At 34.9% G+C, this 26,897-nt stretch overlaps 2 protein-coding genes and 1 pseudogene across 3 annotated transcripts in view; 1 reads left to right on the top strand and 2 right to left on the bottom strand.

Moving 5' to 3' along the window:
• LOC308347502 (olfactory receptor 6C4-like) overlaps positions 1-12,849 on the bottom strand; it is a gene marked incomplete at both ends in the record, with an annotated part of 188,342 nt that extends 175,493 nt beyond the window's left edge. The window contains one exon of the mRNA XM_080810971.1: positions 12,742-12,849. Within this exon, the coding sequence (XP_080667097.1) occupies positions 12,742-12,849 (108 nt within the window). The remainder of the gene's footprint in view (positions 1-12,741) is intronic.
• On the top strand, positions 1,698-2,667 carry LOC308347453 (olfactory receptor 6C2-like; the record flags this gene model as incomplete). The annotated part of the gene is given in 2 exon segments (XM_080810928.1): positions 1,698-1,726; positions 1,728-2,667. Coding segments are annotated over 2 exon segments (969 nt in total).
• Positions 12,850-21,062: 8,213 nt separating the features above from the next.
• On the bottom strand, positions 21,063-21,997 carry LOC308347132 (olfactory receptor 6C2-like; annotated as a pseudogene). Its single transcript has one exon. The product of its transcript is annotated as an olfactory receptor 6C2-like (transcript).
• Between the last annotated feature and the right edge of the window lie 4,900 nt (positions 21,998-26,897).

Below are 26,897 nucleotides of genomic sequence, written 5' to 3'. Positions count from 1 at the left end.
TAAATGAAAAAATAAAATCTTTAAAAAAAGGAATTTCAAGATAGGGCTAACCTAGGAAACAATAAAGCTTGATATCAGTGAATATTGGGTTTGGTTTTAGTACTGTAAACAAGAAGGAATGCGAGAATCAATAGACATGCAGAAGATGGGGCAATCCATTTTAAATAAATTCATTTAGAGGGAATGTAAAATTGCCAGGGGTATATGTTTAACATTCAAAGAGATCTTATCAAAAATGCACATTTTGAAATATCAAATTTTACATGCTAAATTGAAGTCACGGGATTTAATCAGTTTCCAGGAAAACACATAGAGAAGCAGGGAAGAGGATTTAGGGGTGAAGTGTGAGAAATATCAGTGGAATAAAAGTGAGTAGGGGAAGAGATAATTTTAAAGGAGAAAACAGAAGGGCAAAACAAAAACCAGATTGTGGATTTCGTGCAAACAATGTGTCAAGAAGATTGTAAAAAGAAAGGGGTGATTGATAAAAAATGCAAATAAAATGACTACACTTCACTGATACTTAAAGAAATAACAGGTAAACTTGCCAAGAATAGTTTCAGTCAAGTGCTGTGTTCAGAAACCATATCATAAGCAGCTAAGGATAGAAATCAGATTGGTGAATGCACCTAATACAGAACTGATGATAACATCAGTGACTTGATAAGAATGTGTCTAAATGTGTCAGTCAGACAAATATCAGACTGCATTACAAAACATTAAGGTTAATATTCTTCAGTTGTGTATAGAACATTTTCTCACTTATTAGTGAATTTGGTGTGTACTAAAATGGTTGTTGTTCTGCACCAAAGTGGGCAATCAGTACAAATCAGATAAAGGCAATAACAATGTGAGAAAGTCATGGGAAAGATGTAGGAAGGGATTTTTTATATTTAAGATGTCTTTTGCAGTATAGGTTGTTCATGGCGGTGGAATAGCGACCTCAGTTTCTTTGGTAGATGGATATAGAAACACCTTGTGCCATAACCACTCCTTATGTGCTTCCAATTTCTCCAGGAAAAAAAGCTTCAAGGAGATAATGAAACTGAGTAAAATTTCAGTAAGTGATAAGAGAAATATTCTTCGAAAAAAAGGATACCCTAAAGTTTATGATTTCATTGCCCTGAGGGGTGGAAGTGTGTCATGAATAAATCTATTCCAAAGTGTAAAGTACAAGGATAGTGTACCCTTAAAAATCATAAATAATTATGTTTTACTTGGGCTATATTACTTAACAATCCCTAAAAAATTTATTTTTTTCAAATACGGTCATGATCATTTAGTAGAGTATAAAGTCAATTGGGTGATATTTACATTTATTTTTCATAAGTTAGAATAGAAAGCATCAGAGAGCAAAGTGGATAAGTATTTTATTTTTTGGAAAGTTTTTGTTTCACTAATATGCAAGTGTGCATTTGTGTGTATATTTGTGTGTGTGTGTTTGTGTATATGTGTGTGCATGTACATTAGACTGCAATATAAAATGTATATCTTGCCATATATTGTGGTCAAAACATCTGAAAGCTAAGTTTCAAAACTATCAGATGACATGTCAGCAGAGCTGAGAGCATGAATTATTAAGAAATATTCATTATCAAGAAATATATGTAAAATACATTACTAGGTTTTTCTAAGCAAGTCCATTGTAACACATTTTTTCCCACCTTCTTCTCAGATCTTGAGTCCCTCAGTTTTATATGCAAATTGGGCAGAAGTCAGGACCCAGGAATGAGAAACCATACGTCACTAACCAGTTTCATCCTTCTGGGATTGACAGATGACCCTCAACTACAGATTCTGATTTTTATATTTCTACTTATTACCTACATGTTGAGTATAACTGGAAACCTGACCATCATCATTCTCATATTAATGGATTCTCACCTTAAAACTGCAATGTACTTTTTTCTCCAAAATTTTTCCTTCTTAGAAATCTCATTCACTTCTGCCTGTATTCCTAGATTCTTGTACAGTTTAGCAACAGGTGATAGGACTATTACCTATAATGCTTGTGCATGCCAACTTTTTTTTACATATCTTTTTGGAGTAACAGAATTTTTTCTCCTTGCCGCCATGTCCTTCGATCGATACATAGCCATCTGCAAACCCCTGTATTACATGACTATCATGAACCACAGGGTCTGCAAAAGGCTAATCTTCTGCTGTTGGATGACTACTTTGTTGGTCATACTCCCACCACTTAGCTTAGGACTGGACCTGGATTTCTGTGACTCTAATGCCATTGACCACTTTGCCTGTGATGCTAATCCTATCCTGAAGATCTCATGCTCAGATACATGGTTCATTGAGCAGATGATTATTGTGTGCTCTGTGTTAATCTTCATTATGACTCTCGTGTGTGTGATTTTGTCCTACCTGTATATCATCAGAACAATTCTAAGATTCCCCTCTGCCCAGCAAAGGACTAAAGCTTTTTCTACCTGTTCTTCCCACATGATTGTCGTTTCTATCACCTATGGAAGCTGTATCTTTGTCTATATCAAACCTTCGGCAAAAGATGAAATGGCCATTAATAAGGGAGTATTTATGCTCACTACTTCCATTTCCCCCATGTTAAATCCATTTATTTATACCCTGAGGAACAAACAAGTGAAACAAGCCTTTAATGACTTAGTCAAAAGAATTATATTGCTCTCAAAGAACTAGGGGAATGTTGATCCCTAAGCATGTTTTCTTTAGTTTTTATACTATTTTGTCTTGATGTAGATTTGGGTTTCCATTCAGTACTGTCGCTGATCAAGTCACCCTTTTCACCTCCTTATAAGCCAACTTTTTTTGAGAATGATAATCTTTATTAAGAAAAAAATGAGAATAGTTGTTTCAGGAAATCTAAGCGTGACTTCACTCTCAACCTTCCCTTACCAATGCTGAAAGGATTGGGAAACTATTCATAAAATACTGGTGCAATAGTGTACATTATTCCTCCACAAAAAAAACATACTCAAGAAGAGAAATAATGTTAAAAAGAATCAATGCTTTTTCTAAGTGTAACAGCAAAAATAAATTTCAAAAATTCAAAATGAATTTTAAAACAAGGAATAAGCATAAAGATTTAAAATTTCAAAAAAGCATGTACTGATAAAGCTTTAAAACCACAAGATTCACATATTTTACTGAATGAATCCAATCCAATATCAAAGTTATTTAAAAATTGCCAAAATTGGCATGAATTAAATTAAGATGAAGGGAGAAATGCACTGGTACTCCCTGTTAAAGAATTAAAGCTGACATTGAAACTACATAAAACAGATTGATACTGATGTACTACATGAAATGTTAAATCTTGAATGTAGGGTATTTAAATTAAGCAAGCAGAAGGCAGGAGGTGGAAGAGAACTAATTGGGCTAGAAAAGTGATAAGTAAATAACCAGCAAGCCAAATATACTAGGAATAGAGAAAAGAGAAACAGACTACAATGTGAATATTAATATCAATGAAATGATTTGCTTTTAAAAAATAAAATCTTTAGACATTTCTAGAGTCCAAAATATATACCTAATGATAACTCTCAAAGAACGATCAGCATTTAATTACTTGTTACATTATTCATCAACTTCCACTTCTGCACTCCAACATATTAAAACTTCCTTAGATACTTTTTCTTTTGCTTCAGGCCATTGCTCATATTGCGGTGTCTATAAGCAGGAATTCCCCCCACCTCCCTGCCCCACCTTTTCAACTACCCAGTCTCCGGAGTCCTCCAGTTGAAATGCCATTTTCACAAGGAATCTTTTGCTTACTTTGTTTTACTGTTCCAACAACACCACTACACCACGCCTGGTTGGTCTTACCCATTAGACTCCTATCACCACTAAATTCCTGCACTCAGAACTCTCATCAAACTGCAATGTCATCTTTACTTGTCTTTATTCTACTCTAAATGTTAAATGCCTTAGAGAACGTCTCTCTGTATGCCAACTTCTAGAATGCTTTATGCCTGGCACGTAGACAAATATTAGTTAACATAATAGATAATCTCCCAATATGGTGATTTGGTACTTCTGACAATGCAAAAGGAGAATTTTTATGTGAAGATAAAAAAATTCAAAGGTAACATTTGGCATGAATCTGTGAACAAAGAATGAAAGAAAGTCATGGCTATCCTGTTAAAATGTTTATTTTTAAGTTTCTGAATGAAATAGAATGAAAGCCGAAATTTATTGAGAATTTATAGTACTGATAAACCCGAAAATATCCCTACAACTTATATTTATTATCATAATTTGCACTGGAGAAGCGTAGACAAATCAAAGTTTAGAAAAATGAATTATTGCTAGCAAGTGATAGAACTAGGATTCAAAGGTAGTTTTATTGATTTCTGAAAGACTCTTTTTGTTCAAGTAAATGCATCTGCTTCTCCAGAGGCAACAAGATGATTTCAAGGAATATCCCAAGAAATACCTTCCAATACTAAAAATGAGAAAAATGTACATCATAAATAGTATATAAAGATAAAAGTAACATGTGATACATTTTGTATATATGCACATATACTTTATTAATACTGTTAATAATAAATGATATTATTTTAATTGGATAATATACTATAAAATGATAAGATTAAATTTAAAAAGTCAGATTACTAATATATAGAATGAAGAACAAGTGGGAATGGGGAGAAAAAGTAAAAGCAAGAAAAGAGGGAAAAAGGAAAAATGGCCTTATAATCTGGGTCTTCAGCTTTGCTGGGGAAAGCCTGGTTCTAGGCATTTTTCTTGGTGTTAATCATCTGTTCCATTACAGAGCCTCTTACTGTGAGTCCATGAAGGGACTCAAGGGCTTAGAGTGCTAAAAGAGAAATTCTCTAAGTTCAGTCCCCAAGTGGACCAAAAATGTTTAGAGGGCTTCCAAATTTCAACCAGGCAAAAGCATTTGGGCAGCAATCCTCACCCTATAGTTATGGTTTAACTTCAGGTTTCTAAAATATTTAACTTCTCTGATTTTTGGATTCTGCCATAACCTATGCTACTAATTCCTCAGTTTAAATCTAGGAGACATATATACTTTGGTTAAGATTTAATCTTTGCTTTTTTCTCCATGTGGGAATTTCTTAGTCTACCTACAGTACTAAGATGGGGGAATAGAATTTAACTTGTGATTATCAAGTGCTCAGTGATCTCAAGTTTATATAACTGCTATCACACCATGATTTCTGACTTCTTTAGCCAGAGGTGAAAAATCATTTTCTATACAAGTCTGGTTTATCTTCTGGGCTCAGAGCTTGGTCACATAGGTAAGTGGTATCCCATGATATTAGTTTTCAAGACCATATTATTTAATCACACATTTCCTTAATATGTGTTCCAAACAAATTGAGAAATAAACACAGACATCAGATGAGTGTAAATATTTTCTTCATTCATGATAAAGGTAGATGAAGAATGTGGCTAAGATGAGTTTCCTTAAATTGTCTTGATGCACCTGCTAAATTTGAACCTGAACTTTTTTGAAATCACTAGGTGAGGACATGCTACCCTAGTGAGCTAACTCAGTGGCAAATGGAGAAATAAGGCAGCATGCTTGCCCTATAAATAGCCAGTCATGAACAATGATTTTTTTTTGAGATTACTTTTCAACTTTATTGAGGTATAATTAAGATATAAAATTGTAAAATATTTAAAGTGTACATTGTGATTATATTATATACATGTACATTAGAAGAGGATTCTTCTCATCTAGTTAATTGAAACACCTATCACTTTACATATTTACTTGTGTGTGAGAACATTTAAATTCAACTCTCTAAGCAAAATTCAGTTATAAAGTGTTATCAACTATAGTCATCATGTTATACAATAGATCTTCAGACCACTCCGTAATTCCTTCACCTCCCAGGCCCCCACAACCACTTTCTACTCTATTTTTAAATGAGTTTGATTTTCTTTTAGATTCCACATATAAGTGATACCATGCAGTATTTGTCTTTATCTATCTGACTTATATTATTTAGCATAATACTCTCAAGGTCTATTCACAGTGTCAGACATGGTATGATTTTTATCCCAATCTCAACAAGCAGATAAATTTTGTAGAAAATGATCTAGTAATCTAGGTACTTAAGCCATTCTCAAATGGGAATTTTTAAGCATTCACAAAAGGAGACAAGATGAAATAATTAACAGAAATATCTCCATTGCCCAGGTTCCATAATTATCAACATATTAAAATTATTTTTCTGTGTCGTCTCCCCTACTCTTTTATGTTTTGACTGGCATTTCATCTTATACTGTTTCACCTATAAATTCATTGTATTTTACCCACAGGTTTGTCAGTAAGTATATCTAATATAAGAAAATTATCTTTGACCTACCATCACGCCAATATCAGTATCATCAATAAATCATAATAGATTCTCATATTTGGTATGTTTTCTTATTTCCTTTTCTCACATAAGTATGTCTTGTTTTGTGTTTCTTTTTTTCACAATTAAGGTGCTTGAATCAAAATCCAGACAAACCCCACACATTGTATATGGTTGTTATGTTACTTACGACTCTTTCTATTACAGTCCTTTCATTTTTACCCCTTGAATTGATGGAGATATGACATCATTTGTAGTGTATAATGTCTTTGATTACTCAAATGATTGCTTCCTGATGGTGTCACTTAACTTGTTTTTTCTTTACTCAATTACCTCTTATGCGCTAATTGTATTTAATTATTAATCAGATTTAGATTCATATTTTTAACAAAAAGTTTATAGATGAGACTGTATGCTTTCTATTGGGTTACATTATGAACCGTATAGTCTGTTTGACCTACTTTAGTAATACTTAGACTGATCAGTGTATCCATCTTGTCAGTATAATATATCTATTATAAATATCACCATCAATATTTCACAAATGGTTTTTAGCCATACTAATGCATTGTCTGGATCCATTATTACATTAAGAGGTCCAAACCATTGTACCTTTTGGTAGCTCAGCTGGTAGAATGGAGGACTGTAGGGTTAAAGAGGTCCAAACCACTGTTTTCTTTTTTATTTTTGTGAATTCACAACTTTTTTGATAGCTGTTTGATTACCTAAAGTACATTATACACAGGCAGACAGGATAAACATTTGGTTCTTCCCCTCCTCCATCAATGTTTTGGAGTAGTAATTTGATATCCTAGCAACTTCCACTGATGATCAATCAATTTCCTTTTGTAATGTATACACTCATGGGTTTTTATATATCTGATATGTTTCCACACATTACAGACACATTATTGTATTTTTATGCCCAAATTGTCCCATTTTAGACGAGTAAGTATGATCCAAATTGGTTCCTGTGTCCTCATGATATTTTTGCTTCTTTTCCTCCTGGCACAAAAAAGTGTTCTAGGCTTAGTTCATATGTTTCCTACTGCTAAGCTGGAAACAGCTTTCTCCAAGAAGTCCTGGTTCCTTTCAATGAGAAATAGTATTTAGAAACTACACACTGCTGTCAGAATTGCTTACAATCTAACATGAATAATGGGACCCAATTAGTGCCAAAAATTTACATCACTTAATTCAACAGGTTTAGTTTCAGTCTTTAGAATGCACTCAGAAAATGTACTCTGTCTTCATATTTCTACCTGTTAATAATTAGCTCAATATAATAGATACATTTGCAAAACTTAGTAGCTGCTGTGTTTTCCATAAATTTTAAGAATATGCTCATTATTTAATAACTTGTGTAAGGCTCAGACTGCGTTAGGTCTAAGTATTCTACTTCTATATAGTGTTTATATATTTTTTATATGCAGAATTAATCAACTATTTGACAGCAAATACACAGTGATCTTGGAATCAGTACTAGATCATAAATACTTCTTCATATCTTGTATTGTAACACTATCTCCACTATTACTGTATGTGGAAATGTTCATTTGACAAACATTCAGATTTTTGCTATAAAATACACATTTGTCCTAGACTTCTTAATTTAATTTAATTTTTAAAAGATTTTATTTATTTATTGACAGAGATCACAAGTAAGCAGAGAGGCAGACAGAGAGAGAGAGGGGGAAGTAGGCTCCCCACTGAGTAGAGAGCCCAACAGGGGTTCAATCCCAGGACTCTGAGATCATGATCTGAGCCGAAGGCAGAGGCTTAACTCACTGAGCCACCCTAGACTTCTTCTTTTTTTTTTTAATTTTTAATTTATTTTCAGCGTAACAGTATTCATTGTTTTTTCACCACACCCAGTGCTCCATGCAATCTGTGCCCTCCCTAATACCCACCACCTGGTTCCCCCAACCTCCCACCCCCCGCCCCTTCAAAACCCTCAGGTTGTTTTTCAGAGTCCGTAGTCTCTCATGGTTCACCTCCCCTTCCAATTTCCCTCAACTCCCTTCTCCTCTTCATCTCCCCTTGTCCTCTATATTATTTGTTATGCTCCACAAATAAGTGAAACCATATGATACTTGACTCTCTCTGCTTGACTTATTTCACTCAGCATAATCTCTTCCAGTTTTAAACATGTGACGACTCAGGTCATCATATATGCTTTCATTTTTGTTCTACTAATAAAGCTAAATTTGTTAATAGCTTTGGATAACTAGTTTTTAATTAAATCGTGTTTTCATCTAAGAAAAAACATGAATATAAGTATCTTCCTTTATTCTCATGATTATTTTAATAATCAATCTTGAAATAATTTTAGGAAGTAACTAAGTATTTTCTCTATTTCTTTATAGAGCAGCTAGGTATAAATACACTAAAATTTAGATCTTTAATTTTGATAGGCATTCTACAATATGTCAAATTTATAGACTCTCAAAGGAAATATTTTGCACCTAATCTTTATTACTGACTAAAATATAGGGTATAATATGGAACATATTTTCAAACTCGGGTCATCATATATACTTTCACTTTTGTTCTACTAACAGAGCTAAATTTGTTAACCTCACATAATAAGTTTCCAAGAGAATAGGATCTAAGAAATATTTTTCCCCTGCTCTCAGATACTCCTATAGACCAATTCAAAGTTCCAAAGAACCATTTGGATGATTATACTATAAAGGAAATAATAACAATTAAAATGCAAGTATTAATATATTTTGTATAAGCTAATTTTCAACTAAATTTTAGAGGAAATATAATGATCTTTTTCAGAGACTCTGAATTTGACCTCTGACATTCATTTAATTTTTCCTTCAATAAGTTATAAGCATCAGTCTTTATCTTAGGGAATTTGCATTAATGTTTCCAAATTTTCATTTTCACATTTCTTTTGTTCAAAGCATAGTGATACTTTACATTAAAATCAATTTGGTACAAGAAGAAAAATTTCCTACTGACTCTGCTGACTTTTCTGAGAATTTATCCTGTATTGCTATTATTACTAGTAACATCACCAAAGGTTTGATTAACTGGAATAGAATATTAAAATGTATTTTAGCATTATATGGAAAAATGATTATTGCATTCAAATAAGAAATGTTTTAGATAGAGACAATAGATTTAATCAGGAAAATCCTGTGGAAAACGTAGAATATACTTTAAGCTTTGAAGTAAGGCAATGAAATAATTTCTTACGTAGTAAATTCAATTCACTGGCATAAGTAGACATTATCTCTTCCAGGAATTCAAAATTTTAGAATTTTAATTAAAAAAGCATTTCATTTAGGGTCATTTAGAATTTGATTATTTTTCCTCATTCATGACCCTTACAAGGCTCAAAATTTATTCTTACCTTACTGAATGAAAAGTATTTTCTAGAAGAAATTATTATTTTACCTTACTTTGACTTACTTTATAATTTCTGCAATCTGCTCACATGTTAGAAATGACACTTATGAAACATAATATTCTTCATAACATAATGCTATCTATTATCACTAAACTACTTTCTTGAATAAGTGATTTTGTGATATCTTTCAAATATTCATTTTTGTTCTAAAAATATGATTCTGACTATGAACATTCCATTTTCATGCCAAGTTCCGGACAAGTATCTAACATGCAACCTCATACAGAACCTCATTGAAAACATTTGTTTCATACAATAAGACCTGTGAAAAATATCACATTTAAATCTCTGCATTTCTGAAACCAAGAAAAGAATAGATTTGTGGAATAATTTGAAAATATGTACAAAGTAAAACAAAATAAAGCAAGATTAACAGGGCATCATTTTTGGGACACTTGTGGGGGACTCAGACAGTTAAGTGTCTGACTCTTGATTTTGCTCAGATCACGATCTCAGGGTCCTGGGCTGGAGACCTGTGTTGGGTGTTGGGCTCTGTACTCTCTGGAGACTCCCTCAGCAGGGAGTCTGCTTGAGATTCTCTCTCCCTCTCCCTCTACCCCCATCCCCTCTGTTCTCTCTCTTGCAAATAAATAAATAAATCTTTTTTCTTTTCTTTTTTAAAAAAGATTTTATTTATTTAAGAGAGTGAGCAAGTGTGTGTGAGAGAGAGAGAGAGAGAGAGAGAAAGCACATGAACACAGGAAGAGGGAGAACCAGACTTTCTGCTGAGCAGGGAGCCAGATACAGGGCTTGATCCTAGAACCCTGAGATCATGACCTGAGTAGAAGGCAGCCACTTAATCAAGTGAAGCACCAGGGTGCCCCAATAAATAAATCTTTTAAAAAAAATAAAAGGGCAATATTTTTATTCATTTTCCCCCTTCATACTTTTTAGAATTCTCTCATTTGTTTGAAGCAAATAAAACTTTTTGGAACCTGTCCTTAAAGGCCTGTTTCACTTGGTGGTTCCTTAGTGGATAAATGAAGGGATTAAAAAAGGGGGCAACCGAGGTATTAAGCACAGCTACTCCTTTGCTTAAAGTCACTCTGTCATTTGTTGATGGTTTTATATACATATATGAATGGTTTTATATACATACATGATGGTTTTATATACATACATGAAGATGCAGCTACCATAAGAGATGGAAACTACAATCATGTGGGAAGAACAGGTAGAAAAGGCTTTAGTCCTTTGCTGAGCAGAAGGGAATTTGAGAATTGTCTTGATAATGTAGCCATAGGAGACAAGAACTAACATCAATGTGGCCATTAGTTTCACCATAGCCAAGAAAAAGGACATTAGCTCTAGGAAATGTGTATCTGAACAAGAGATCTGCAGGATGGTAGAAGAATCACAAATAAAATGATCAATGACATTGGAAGCACAGAATTCCAACTTGAGTCCCAAGATAATTGGAGGAAAGATGAGCAGGAATCCAGTTACCCAAGAGCTGACTACAAGTTGGTAGCAAACTTTGTTGCTCATGATGGTGGTATAGTGGAGAGGTCTACATATAGCCACATAACGGTCATAGGACATAGCTGCCAGAAGATAAAATTCAGTTACTCCCCAAAAGATGAAAAAACCCAACTGAGTCATACAACTTATATAGGAAATAGTCGAAGATTATTTGACCATAGAGTTGAGGGTCCATATCTGGGCTCTCTACTCTGTTCCACTGGTCCATGTGTCTGTTTTTATGCCAGTACCATGTTGTCTTGGTGATCACAGCTTTGTAGTAAAGCCTGAAATCAGGTAACGTGATGCTGCCAGTTTTATCTCTGTTTTTCAACATTTCCTTAGCAATTCGGGGTCTCTTCTGATTCCATACAAATTTTAGGATTATTTGCTCCAGCTCTCTGAAAAATACTGGTGGAATTTTGATCGGAATGGCATTAAAAGTATAGATTGCTCTGGGCAGTATAGACATTTTAATGATGTTTATTCTTCCGATCCAAGAGCATGGAATGGTCTTCCATCTTTTTGTGTCTTCTTCAATTTCTTTTAGGAGTGTTCTGTAGTTCCTCGAGTACAGATCTTTAACCTCTTTGGTTAGGTTTATTCCGAGGTATCTTATGGTTCTTGGTGCTATAGTAAATGGAATTGATTCTCTAATTTGCCTTTCTGTATTTTCATTGTTAGTGTATAAGAAAGCCACTGATTTCTGGACATTGACTTTGTATCCCGCCACATTACTGAATTGCTGTATGAGTTCTAGTAGTTTGGGGGTGGAGTCTTTCGGGTTTTCCATATAAAGAATCATGTCATCTGCGAAGAGAGAGAGTTTGACTTCTTCCTTGCCAATTTGGATACCTTTTATTTCTCTTTGTTGTCTGATTGCTGTTGCTAGGACTTCTAATACTATGTTGAACAAGAGTAGTGAGAGTGGACATCCTTGTCGTGTTCCTGATCTCAACGGGAAGGCTGCAAGCTTTTTCCCATTGAGGATGATATTTGCTGTGGGTCTTTCATAGATAGATTTGATGAAGTTCAGGAATGTTCCCTCTATCCCTATACTTTGAAGCGTTTTAATCAGGAATGGATGCTAGATTTTGTCAAAAGCTTTTTCTGCATCAATTGAGAGGATCATGTGGTTCTTCTCTCTTCTCTTATTGATTTGTTCTATCACATTGATTGATTTGCGAATGTTGAACCATCCTTGTACCCAGGGATGAATCCCACCTGGTCATGGTGGATAATCTTTTTCATGTGCTGTTGGATCCTGTTTGCTAGGATCTTGTTGAGAATCCTAGCATCCATATTCATCAGTGATATTGGTCTGAAATTCTCCGTTTTGGTAGGGTCTTTGCCTGGTTTGGGGATCAGGGTAATAGTTCTGTCCTTTGTCACAAGGCTCACCAGGAACCATGGAATACAAACAGTTGTGAACGAGATTTCTAAAAAGGAGAAATTCCTTAGGAAGAAATACCTAGGTGTCTTCAAGTGGGAATCCAGCAGAGTGAGAATGATGATGGTTAAGTTTCCTGTCACACTCAACAAGTAGGTAAAAAGTAAAAAGAGGAAAATTACAACCTGCAATTCAGGGTCATCTGTCAGACCCAAAAGAATAAACTCTTTCTGCATTGAATGATTCCTCATTTCTCTCTTATGGGTTTTAACAAAGCTAGATAAAAAGAGTTTAAAAAAATGGTCAAGATTATTTGCTAGAGTCAATTAAAAAAAAACAACAAAGAAGGAGAGAACCTAACATTCATTGATCTCCAGCAACACATCATGCACTGTATTTGGATATTTACATAAATTTTCTTATTAATATCTCCAACAACCTTCTTTGAACAGAGTATTACAATCCTTACTTCTTAGAGAAAGAAATTGAAGCTCAGATTAAAGAGTCTGTCTGGGGTGTATATCTAAATCCCAGTTTTCTAAAGTTGGTAAATTTTAAATGACCAACACACAACCCAGGTTGTGTATTCATTCAAATATCTTGGGTAAGATCTAGGCATTCTTATTTCTACAAAGTTTGCAGGTTCATAGCCAATTTGAGTAGTATTGTGTTAGTAATCCAGAGTCATTTAAACACTACACCTTTGTTCTTTTTTAATTTTATCATACTGAATATCCAGTATAGCCTTGAGTACATGAATAGAGTTGAGAATATTCATGAATTCACTTAAATTCTATGGAAATTGTGTGTAAATAGGGCACACAATTTTTTTTAGAAAGAGCACAGGACACGACATGTTTAAGACTCATTATAATATATATTACTGCTTCATGAATGGCAGTAGTAAGAAGATAATTCAAAATCTATGCTAACTGGGTGTGAAGTCAGAAGATTGCAGATGGGTCTGAAAATCATAGAACATAGTCACAGCATCTTAGATTTAAAAGAGATTTCATAGATTATTTGCCCAATCTTGTACATAAAACTAAAATCCTCTCTACAAAATTAAGGAAGGTGTCTACTTATCAGGTTTTACTTTTAAGATTGCAATTATGATAATGGATAGCTTTTAAGTGTAAGAAAAACACTGGGTGTTGTACATAAACAGTGAATCTTGGAACACTGCATCAAAAACTAATGATGTATTTTATGGTGACTAACATAACACAATAAAAAGTAAATAAATATAAACAAAAGGAGAAATTGTCCTGTAAATTCAAAAACGTACAAACTCTTGCAAGCACAGTTTAGATAGTGGTTTTCAACACCCTAAAACATTTTAGAAATTAGCTATATTGTTTGTAAGACCTATATTGAGAGTTGTCTTCCTCCTCCTCCTTCTTCAGAATGTTTTGTAGACCTGTTGCATTATTTCCTTATGAAGTTTACCATTAACATGATCCCTAAGAGCAAAAAACAAAACACAAATAAGCAAAAACAAAGTAAATTTTTTTTCTTTAGAATCATTTTTACCTGTGAAACTTTGGATTGCTGGTAATAACTTTCTTTCCTAGTATGGTCAACTATTCAGCTGTCTTTTAAAATCTACCATATATCTAAAATTTTCACCATTTTATGTTTATTTCTTTTTTGCAGCTCTCATGTCAAGATTCATGCCTGCTCAGAAAAATTATGTATTGCTTCTTTAATAGTTTTCTCCTAGTTTGATTTAAAAAAATAAAATTTGATCTAGTCCAGAGGGTTGTCTGAATATCATGGTGACTTCCAGAATCAAGTGAGAAAGTATTTAAAGTAGTTCGTGGTATCTTCTGTCTAAAGCTGCTTTGTGTTTATTGGCTGATAAATGGAAGCAATGTAGTCCTTATCACATCTATTGTCTTGTAATCACCATCTTCATAACTCCTATTTTTTATATTAATAAGTGGAAAAATAGCTCTCTAGGAAGGTATAATCGGACAAAAACAAGTTGATGAGTAAAATGTGACAAAATGATGACCATAGAGTGAAAATTTCTCTTTCTAGAGATTGTTTCATTAGTCTTTTTTTTCTCAGTTTATGCATTGCTTTTTAAAGCTTATATAATTAATAAAAAATCAATGGACAGTTTTAAGTGCATTTTGTAAATAGATACTGTTTATACATTTTGTATTTCTATACCAAAAAAGATGTAAAATGATTAACCAAAAAGAAAAAAAAATCAAGCTACTCATACATATCTGCTTTTGATTTCCACAAAATCATCTTAGTTTACAATTAAAAATAATAGATCCAACTCTAAAATGTTTACCTTAATTCCTCTGTTTTCCCATATTTTCTTCTAGGATATGAAAAAAAGAGCTAGTAATGGATTATGAATGTATTCAAAGCTTAAACAATATTATTTCAGTAAGAAATTGAAAGAAAAATAGCTTTTAGGTTGCAACTTAATGCAGAAAGATGGAATATATGCTGTGCTTTTATAAATTTTCTGTGTCTACCTTACTCCTGTATGTAAGTTTGAACTTAGATCAGTTCTGGACTTGGGTAGTACTGTATTTAATATTATTTTAGACAAGATAAATTCTCTCACCTTTGCTGTGAATATGTCCAAGTTATATCATACCTATTATTAATACAAGTGAAAGTTATTTCTATATTCTTTACAATTGGAAATGGAAAAAATCCAGGAAAATCTGATAAAAGTGTTATGATATCCACCAGGTAGGGGAATAGTTCATTGTTAATTTTACATGCTAAAAGTATGAATGTTCTTATATCCTTTAATTAATCACATACACAAGGGATTCTATCAAGAAGGGAAAAGAAAAAAAACAATACAAAGAAAACATTCCCCTGGGATTGATCAGAAGACACTAATGATATATGATAAAACTAACTTGTATAGCATATTATAATAGAATGTGAAGGGTCAATGTACTTAAGGAGAACTGAGGTTAAAGGAAATCTGTGACAAAGCTAATGAGCAATTAATGGGTCATGATCACATTCATTTCATTATTTAGTAATTATTTTTAATATTTCAGATTAGAAGTATATAATCCCCTTAGATTTATCACATTTAACAAAATCTTTCATTCATAAAGTCCTTGTAAAAATAGTTGTAAAGTTACTCATTTTTATCATTTTACAAAAAAATTTCCAGAGCATAGGGGTGCCTGGATAGCTCAGTTGGTTAAAGCATCTGCCTTTGGCTCAGATCATGATCTTGGAGTCCTGTGATGGAGCCCCATGTTTGGTGCCCTGCTCAGTGGGGAGTCTGTTTCTCCCTTTGCCTCTGCTCTTCCTCCTGCTCTCTCTTTCTCTCTCAAATAAATTAATAAACTCTTTTAAAAAGATTTCCAGAGCATAGATAAAGAGGAAAATCTCCCTTTCTGGTTTTATGGAACCAGCATAACATTGACATTAGTGTCTGTCAAGTTAAAGAAAATAAGTTAAACTTATAGACTAATCTTTCTTTGGCATATGAAAAAATAAAAAAAGCATTAACAAATTAAATCCAGTGATATATAAAATTGGTGCCACATTAAGACCAATTTGAATTAATTCCAGGTATGTGAAATTGGTTGGTATTAGGAAACAAATTAATGATTCATTACACAAATAGATGAAAATCACATGTTAATCTCATTTGATTAAAAGCAGTATTTGATAAAATTCAGTACTCATTTATCAAAAAATTCTTGACAACCTTGGAGTAGAGGGAATTTCTTTAATTTGATGCAGAAAACCTAAAAAATAAAAGTAAACTCTTTAGGAGATACCATATTTAGTGGTAAAATATTAAAAGCTATCCCTCTGAGACAAGAGAAAATTACTCTCATTATTTATATTTAACATTGTATCCATATTTTTGGCTAGTTTAAAGAGGCCAAATAAAGAAAGAAGAAAGGAAAGTTAGGCTGATTAAAAAAGGAAAAATTAGTGTTATTGATCATAGATAACAGGTTACGTATATAGGCAATCCAAATGAATCTATGGAAAACATTAAAATCAAACATTGACTTTAGCAAAGTCACTCTGGTCACGTACAAATAAAAATTGTGGAGTGCCTGGGTGACTCATTCGGTTAAGCCTCTGCCTTAGGCCCAGGTCATGATCACAGGGTCCTGGAATTAAGTCCTTTATGGGGCTCCCTGATCAGCAAGGAGTCTGTTTCTCCCTTTCCCTCTACCTCTCCCCCCTGCTTGTTCTCTCTTTCTCTCAAATAAATAAGTAAAATCTTTAAAATATATATATATATTTCAAATGTAAATTATATATTTATTCTTACAGCAAAGAATCAGGAAATAAAAATAAAATAAATTAAAATACTGATACTGTTATAGTGATATAAAAATATTCAATACCAAGGAAGAAAACTATTAAAATACATGCAAAACTGCTGTCCTGGAAACAAAAACCGTTCTATTATAAGAAAATAGAATGACTTAAATAAATGGAGGGCTAAAACTGAAATCAGACATTTAAAACACTACAAAAACACCAGTAGTTGATGGAAAATGAAAGGCAACTCTGTTCCTTCTTATTATTTACATTCTTCCTGTGAAGAGGGAATGTTTATGCATAGAAGGTATCCTCTCCATAGAAGATCATAGTCTGTCATTGCTACCTCACAATACACATGGTTCATTTGAGGAAAATGAAGCTGAGGAAAGCTGTATTTTGTAAATGGCAGATGTTTCTCATAATTCTTTTTTCTTTCTTTCTTTTTAAAGAATTTATTAGAGAGAGGGAGAGCACAAGTGAAAGAGCACAAGCAGGGGTAGTAGTAGAGGGGGAAGGAGAAGCAGACTCCCCACTGAGCAGGAGCCTGATGTGGGGCTCCGTCTCAGGACCCTGAGATCATGACCCCAGCCAAAGACAGCTGCTTAACCAACTCAGTCACCCAGGCACCCCTCTCATAACTCTTTCTGAGACTATTTGGAAAATTAAAGTTTACTGTTTGTCTTTGAGTTGAAATTTAAAAGGATTATGGGTTGTACATGGCAGTTTGCTTGATAGCATCTGACTTTCAGACTTAAAAATTGTTGAATTCTTAATTATATGTTGTTTATGACAAAGGATACAAACATATTGAATACTTCTGTATCTTAACTTTTTATCATTTAGGTTTCATTTTTAAATTTCAAACTTTATCAAAGACTCCAAAACTGAATTTTTTAATCTAGCCCTTATGTATAAAATTAATATCCCACACCAAAGAGTTTTAACTATAATCTTGCAGAAGCCAATACTTGTAATGGTAAAACAGAATAAATAGAAGCATCCTTCACTGAAAAAAAAAAAGTGGAGGGCTATCCCATAGTCATGTATTAGAAAGTTCAATATTATAAGAATGTTGGTTCTCTCTAAATTATCTATTGAGGCAGTGCAATGCCATAAAACTGCAACATTCTTTTAAAGATAATATTTATTTACTTGAGAGAGAGTGAGAGAGAGAGAGCATGAGAGCAGAGTGGGTCAGAGGAAGAAGCAGACTCCCCTCTGAGCAGGGAGCCCAATCCAGGACTCAATCCCAGGACTCCAGGATCATGACCTGAGCTGAAGGCAGTGGCTTAACCAACTGAGCCATGCAGATGCCCTAAAACTGTAGCATTTTAATTTCAAAAAATTTCAAAAGCTGATTCTAAATTTAGATGGAAATGCAAAGGACAAAACATAGCTAGACAATCTTGAAGTACAACAAAGTTGGAAGACTTACTGAAAATATCAATACTTATTATAAAGCTACAGTAATTAAGATGTTGTGGTATTGGTACAAGAAAAACTAAAAAATGAAATTGGCCAGCAAAATGAAAAAAAAATTCCAGTAATAGATCCAGACTTATTTGATCACCTGAATTACAGCAAATTCACACCTGGAAGGAGAAAGGAAAGATTCAATAAATAATGCCATGTCAAGTGGATATTCCTATGGAAAGAATGAATGAAATTTAGTCCCTACACTTTAAAATATAGTGAAGGTTTACCATAGTGGTTGTACTGGTTTTCTCTCCGCCTGCAGGTTATTAACCACATGGGCAAATAATGGTTAATTTTGCCTATTTTAGCCAGGCTTATATGCATAGATCAATGATGAATGAAAGGGATCTGATAGTTACCAATTTGTCTATCCTGATTTTTAGACACTCTCGATCCAGATAAATGATTACTAGGTGGGATTGTAGATCCATTGGATCCACTGCAAAATAGTTAGATAGGATTCCATCACCTGGTCTTGAAACATACAAGCTTTATTTGTATTTGTGTCCTGTGGTGTCAGAGTCAGTTCCAATAGAAGCTGAAAGGTCAATTTTAACAGATGTTGAAAAAATTTGGAAGTCCCTTTTTCCCCAGGTCTAGAATTACTCTGATAAGTGACCAAACCTCTTCTTGGGGAAGGACTGACTGAAAAACTTCTGTCTGTATTTTTAAAAATGTTTTATTTATTTATTTGACAGAAAGAGAGATCACAAGTAGGCAGAGAGGCAGGCAGAGAGAGAGGGAGGGAAGCAGGCTCCCTGCTGAGCAGAGAACCTGATGCAGGGCTCCATCCCAGGATCCTGGGATCATGACCTGGGCTGGAGGCAGAGGCTTTAACCCACTGAGACACCCAGGAACCTCTCCTGTCTGTATTTTTTATGGTGTTACAGCATCCTTCCACAAGAAGACATGACCTCTCCTTCAAAGATGGGGTTGACAGTTGGAAACTGGCTCATATATGTCAATTGGGTAAGAGAATTTCCATTGGGTTGGCTTCCTTCAATCTTCTTCTTGAAACTTCTTGATTATATAGCTCAAATAATACTCTGTTTTGCTGCTCATCTCAGTCCTATTCTGCTAGATATTGTCACAGACCTCTACGGGTCAGTGACTGTGTGTTTCCATTCCCAGGTAAATGAAAATTAGTCCACCTTGCCCTTAACTGTAAGTTGTTGCTGCCTGATTTTTGATACTCTGAATCTTGTCATTGACAAATAGCAGCCGATCATTGATTTACAAAGAACAGTCATCATAAGGTTCCAGTGATGCTGGTGTTGCCTCTACTAGAATGTTGCTTCTTTGTTTTGTGAAGAGAATTTCCTTTGGCTTCTCACAGTTTATGTGTTCTCTGGTTTTAGTTGATAAATCCAATCCAGCATTCCTAACTTTTTGAGACTTTTGCATCATTTATAAACACTGTGTAAAGATGTTCTGGCATCTCTACCTCATTTATTGTAGGCTCCAATGTGCCCAAGCTTCAAGGAGTCAAACTAGCAGTACATTAGGACTGGTTCCAGGTGTTTTTGCCAGGATGTCAAATTATGAGCCACTGAAGAGTGGCCCTATATCAGCAATTTCTCCCTTATTTAGCATTTTATTTAACCCTTACTCAAGTATAGTACCATTGTTGTCCATTCTTAGGACTGTTATCTTGATTCCTGCAATTACACATTAGCTATTTTGTTGATATTTTCTTTCTGTAGGAGGGAGAGTACTTTTTTAGGAATGCCATGTTGAAACTTCATCCTAGACATTGTTATAGAAGCCATGAGGTGAGGGCAGATTTAAGGAAAATAAGTGCTGTCTTCCAGTGCATTTGGTTCAGATGAAGACTGTGTATTTTCCAAGTAGGAGGAGGCCATTATTTTCTAGTAAGGAAGAATGAACCACTTCAAATCAGAGAGTGTAGGAGAATGGGGGGGGGGCTCAAGGTTCTTAAGAACAGTTACTCTGGTATCTTCATCCTGCTGTGCAAACTGAGGACAAGGGTAAAACACTTGCTTCAGAATTCTTCCACTTGGGGGTCAAGGGAGATTTACACATTAATTCTTCTCAGTCATTGAATGAGTACTCCTCTTGAGGAGTTTTGGTTTCATACACTTCTAGCCTGCTGCAAAGATGGGCACAATAGACCTCTGTGGCCCTATGTCCCTTCTGGTAGTTGGAAGTCAGGAAGTCAGGCTGGTGCATGTCACAGCAGGAAGACTGAGAAGCTACGGATGGGGTACTGCAGCATCTCTTATGGGCCTCACCTACAGTACAAATCTTCTGAAAATGTATAGGTGTATGTTCAAGACAGATAATGTAAGCTACAATGAAACTCTGTACAGAAATTCCATTGGCTTTTAATTTATGTCATTTGCATATTAATTTGAGCCAGAATGCAATTGCCTTCTAAGAGTTTATCTTGGAGAAATTTCTAAAATCTTTCCCAGAAACTATTGACTTATATTTTATTTGTATTTTGTAAGGCTGGATGTGATGTGGTATTTTTGTCCCTCATAGAAAACTGTTAATATAACATTAATTAAAGACATTTCCAAGAAGTGACCTTACTAAGTAAGGGACGTGCTGGAGACAAGAAATGTTTTTAGAAATTTAATTTGAACGGACTTGAGATTAGAAAGGAGCAAATGTTTTAGGAACTCAATGATACTTGCTTTGGGCAGCCAATCTCTTATTAAAACTTAAATCATCAACTTTAGTGTTCCTTTATCCTGGAAGATGAGGCAATTCTTTTGATTGAATCACTGAAGCCTTGTTTTACTTGCTTGTTTCTCAAAGTATAAATGAAAGAGTTCAACATAGGAGTGATGGAAGTAGTTAGCATTATTACACCCTTATTAATGGCCACTGATTCCTTTGCTGAAGGTTTGTCATAGATGAAGATACAGCTGCCACAAGTGATAGAAACTATAATCATATGGGAAGAATAGGTAGAAAAGAGTTTTTTCCTTTGCTGGGCAGAAGGGAATCTTAAAATAGTCTTGGTTATGTATGTGTAGGTAAGAACCACACAAAGAAGTGTTGTGATGGAGGTCAACAGAGCACAAACTAGAACATTGCTCAATGACCCATGTGTCTGAGCATGAAATCTTCAGGAAGGGAGATACGTCACAGAGAAAGCTATCAATGACATTTGAGCTACAGAATTCCAGATTTTGGCTAAGCTAAATGGTGGGAGTATGATTAACAAGCCAGCTATCCAACAACAAAGGATGAGTCTTTTACAGACTCTGTTGTTCATGATGGTGGTGTAATGCAGGGGTTTGCAGATGGCCACGTAGCGGTCATAGGATATGGTATTCAGGAGAAAAAATTCCATTACTCCAAAAAGGTCTGTGAAAAATGCTTGAATGGCACAAGTACAGTAGTCTTGTCCCCTGTTGCTAGGTAACATAAGTATCTAGGAATACAAGTTGATGTGAATAAAACCTCTAAGAAGGAAAAATTTTGTAGGAAAATGTACATTGGTGTTTTAAGGTGAGAATCTACTAGTGTAAGTGAAATAATAGCCAGGTTCCCAGTTATACTTAATAAGTAGGTAAAACATAGAAAAGTTAAAAGTAAACCCTGAAGTTGTGGGTCATCTATTAGTCTCAGAAGAATGAATGTTGTTATTGTATGGTTTTTCATCTCTGACTTCTGATTTTTGCCCAATCTGCATGAAAAAGATAAGTTATTTTATTAGAACACAGGGATGTCAAAGTTTATTAGTGATAAACAATGACAAAGTCAAGGAGGTAACTGGGTCACATGAAACATTTATTAATAATATTGTTAATATACCAATGGACTTAGTTTGTAAATATCTTTCTTGAATTTTTTTTTCAAGTTTCAACTTAAATTCTAGTTAGTTAACATATAGTGTAATATTAATTTCAGAAGTAGAATTTAGTGATTCATCATTTACATATAAAACCTAATGCTTATCACAAGTGCCCTCCTTAGTACCCATCTCCCATTTAGCTCATTCCCCCCTACCCACTGCCTCCTGCAACCCTCAGTTTGTTCTCTATAGTTAATAGTTACTTAATTTCCCTCCCTCTCTTTTTTTTTCTTTCCCCTATGTTCATCTGTTTTTCTTAAATTCCACATGAGTGAAATTATGTGGTATTTTTCTTTCTCTGACTGACTTATTTTGGTTACCATAATAAACGAAATTTCTTATAGACCAATTTACTTGGACCACAATCCAGTAATTTATGGATTCTCTGTCTCCATTGCATTTTCCCAAATTTATTTAAAAATTTTGTCTTTATTCTGGATTGGTGTTATTGATAGCACCTTGTGATGTCATCAGTGTTAAAATTTTCTATTACTCCCATATCGTCTTCTCTATGTTTTTAAGTAATTAAAAACATTTGAGTATAGTTGACTCAGTAATCCCACTACTGGGTATTTACTCAAAGGAAATAAAAGCACTAATTCAAAAAGATATATGCATGTCTATGTTTATTGCAGCTTTATTTACAATAGCTAAGATATGGAAGCAAGCTAAGTGTCCATTGATAGATGAATGGATAAAGAAAATATAGTTAGTGTGTGCATGTAAATATATTTCTATGGAATATTACAACAACCATTCTTCTCTGTTTTGAAGCTAAAATCTTTTTTTTTTCCCCTGGTTTTTACATTTTATTTAATTAATTAATTAATTAATTAATTTTTTAAGATTTTATTTATTTATTTGACAGACAGAGATCACAAGCAGGCAGAGAGGCAGGCAGAGAGGGAGGAAACAGGCTCCCTGCCGAGCAGAGAGCCTGATGCAGGACTCGATCCCAGGACCCTGAGATCATGACCTGAGCTGAAGGCAGTGGCTCAACCCACTGAACCACCCAGGCGCCCCAACATTTTAAATAGCTGAGCAAAACAAATCAAAAGGAGAATACATTTTCAAAGATGAAATATGTAAAATGACATTACAGATCTGGTTTCACAGACGACATTTGCAATCGATTTGGGTGATAGGGAACATCGGCCTTGCACACCAATTAAGTAAAATGTTATCCCTTGAAGAATTGTATTTTTTTCATAAATATATTACAAAAAACTGCTCAATTCTTATGATATTTTGGATTTCATAAAAAAAAAACCTTGTGGAAATTTGTTTTCTATCTTGTGATAAAAGTAACTATATGAGATCCTGAATTTTCCTCTTTGACCCATAAAGCCTAAAATATTCATTATCTGACTTTTTTTTTAAATTAAATTTTTAATTTATTTTCAGCGTAACAGTATTCATTGTTTTTTCACCACACCCAGTGCTATATGCAATCTGTGCCCTCCCTAATACCCACCACCTGGTTCCCCCACCCTCCCACCCCGCCCCTTCAAAACCCTCAGGTTGTTTTTCAGAGTCCATAGTCTCTCATGGTTCACCTCCCCTTCCAATTTCCCTCAACTCCCTTCTCCTCTCCATCTACCCTTGTCCTCTATATTATTTGTTATGCTCCACCAATAAGTGAAACCATATGATACTTGACTTTCTCTGTTTGACTTATTTCACTCAACATAATCTCTTCCAGTCCTGTCCATGTTGCTACAAAAGTTGGGTATTCGTCCTTTCTGATGGAGGCATAATACTCCATAGTGTATATGGACCACATCTTCCTTATCCATTCATCCGTTGAAGGGCATCTTGGTTCTTTCCACAGTTTGGCGACCGTGGCCATTGCTGCTATAAACATTGGGGTACAGATGGCCCTTCTTTTCACTACATCTGTATCTTTGGGGTAAATACACAGCAGTGCAATTGCAGGGTCATAGGGAAGATCTATTTTTAATTTCCTGAGGAATCTCCACACTGTTCTCCAAAGTGGCTGCACCAGTTTGCATTCCCACCAACAGTGTAAGAGGGTTCCCCTTTCTCCAAATCCTCTCCAACACACGCTGTTTCCTGTCTTGCTAATTTTGGCCATTCTAACTGGTGTAAGGTGGTATCTCAACGTGGTTTTGATTTGAATCTCCCTGATGGCTAGTGATGATGAACATTTTTTCATGTGTCTGGTAGCCATTTGTATGTCTTCATTGGAGAAGTGTCTGTTCATATCTTCTGCCCATTTTTTAATATGATTGTCTGTTTTGTGTGTGTGGAGTTTGAGGAGTTCTTTATAGATCCTGGATATCAACCTTTTATCTGTACTATCATTTGCAAATATCTTCTACCATTCCATGGGTTGCCTCTTTGTTTTGATGACTGTTTCTTTTGCTGTGCAGAAGCTTTTGATCTTGATGAAGTCCCAAAAGTTCATCTTTGCCTTTGTTTCCTTTGCCTTTGGAGACATATCTTGAAAGAAGTTGCTGTGGCTGATATCAAAGAGGTTACTCCCTATGTTCTCCTCGAGGATTCTGATGGATTCCTGTCTCACGTTGAGGTCTTTTACCAATTTCAAGTTTATCTTTGTGTACGGTGTAAGAGAATGGTCGAGTTTCATTCTTCTACATATAGCTGTCCAGTTTTCCCAGCAACATTTATTGAAGAGACTGTCTTTTATCCACTGGATATTTTTTCCTGTTTTGTCAAAGATTATTTGACCATAGAGTTGAGGGTCCATATCTGGGCTCTCTACTCTGTTCCACTGGTCCATGTGTCTGTTGTTATGCCAGTACCATGCTGCCTTGGTGATCACAGCTTTGTAGTAAAGCTTGAAATCAGGTAACGTGATGCCACCAGTTTTATTTTTGTTTTTCAACATTTCCTTAGCAATTTGGGGTCTCTTCTGATTCCATACAAATTTTAGGATTATTTGCTCCAGCTCTTTGAAAAATACTGGTGGAATTTTGATCGGAATGGCATTAAAAGTATAGATTGCTCTGGGCAGTATAGACATTTTAACGATGTTTATTCTTCCGATCCAAGAGCATGGAATGGTCTTCCATCTCTTTGTGTCTTCTTCAATTTCTTTTAGGACTGTTCTGTAGTTCCTCGAGTACAGATCTTTAACCTCTTTGGTTAGGTTTATTCTGAGGTATCTTATGGTTTTTGGTGCTATAGTAAATGGAATCGATTCTCTAATTTGCCTTTCTGTATTTTCATTGTTAGTGTATAAGAAAGCCACTGATTTCTGGACATTGACTTTGTATCCTGCTACATTGCTGAATTGCTGTATGAGTTCTAGTAGTTTGGGTTGGAGTCTTTTGGGTTTTCCATATAAAGAATCATGTCATCTGCGAAGAGAGAGAGTTTGACTTCTTCCTTGCCAATTTGGATACCTTTTATTTCTCTTTGTTGTCTGATTGCTGTTGCTAGGACTTCTAATACTATGTTGAACAAGAGTGGTGAGAGTGGGCATCCTTGTCGTGTTCCTGATCTCAATGGGAAGGCTGCAAGCTTTTTCCCATTGAGGATGATATTTGCTGTGGCTCTTTCATAGATAGATTTGATGAAGTTCAGGAATGTTCCCTCTATCCCTATACTTTGAAGCGTTTTAATCAGGAACGGATGCTGGATTTTTTTTTTTTTTTTTTTTAATTTTTTATTTATTTTCAGCGTAACAGTATTCATTGTTTTTTCACCACACCCAGTGCTCCATGCAATCTGTGCCCTCCCTAATACCCACCACCTGGTTCCCCCACCCTCCCACCCCGCCCCTTCAAAACCCTCAGGTTGTTTTTCAGAGTCCATAGTCTCTCATGGTTCACCTCCCCTTCCAATTTCCCTCAACTCCCTTCTCCTCTCCATCTACCCTTGTCCTCTATATTATTTGATATGCTCCACCAATAAGTGAAACCATATGATACTTGACTTTCTCTGTTTGACTTATTTCACTCAGCATAATCTCTTCCAGTCCTGTCCATGTTGCTACAAAAGTTGGGTATTCGTCCTTTCTGATGGAGGCATAATACTCCATAGTGTATATGGACCACATCTTCCTTATCCATTCATCCGTTGAAGGGCATCTTGGTTCTTTCCACAGTTTGGCGACCGTGGCCATTGCTGCTATAAACATTGGGGTACAGATGGCCCTTCTTTTCACTACATCTGTATCTTTGGGGTAAATACCCAGCAGTGCAATTGCAGGGTCATAGGGAAGCTCTATTTTTAATTTCCTGAGGAATCTCCACACTGTTCTCCAAAGTGGCTGCACCAGTTTGCATTCCCACCAACAGTGTAAGAGGGTTCCCCTTTCTCCACATCCTCTCCAACACACGTTGTTTCCTGTCTTGCTAATTTTGGCCATTCTAACTGGTGTAAGGTGGTATCTCAATGTGGTTTTGATTTGAATCTCCCTGATGGCTAGTGATGATGAACATTTTTTCATGTGTCTGGTAGCCATTTGTATGTCTTCATTGGAGAAGTGTCTGTTCATATCTTCTGCCCATTTTTTAATATGATTATCTGTTTTGTGTGTGTTGAGTTTGAGGAGTTCTTTATAGATCCTGGATATCAACCTTTTATCTGTACTTTCATTTGCAAATATCTTCTCCCATTCCGTGGGTTGCCTCTTTGTTTTGATGACTGTTTCTTTTGCTGTGCAGAAGCTTTTTATCTTGATGAAGTCCCAGAAGTTCATCTTTGCCTTTATTTCCT

Source organism: Martes martes (genome assembly GCF_963455335.1).
Source record: "Martes martes genome assembly, chromosome: 8".
In the NCBI taxonomy this organism is placed as follows: Eukaryota; Metazoa; Chordata; class Mammalia; order Carnivora; family Mustelidae; genus Martes; species Martes martes.
Note: the sequence above shows the minus strand (reverse complement) of the source record. Positions and strands in the feature narration are given on the sequence as shown.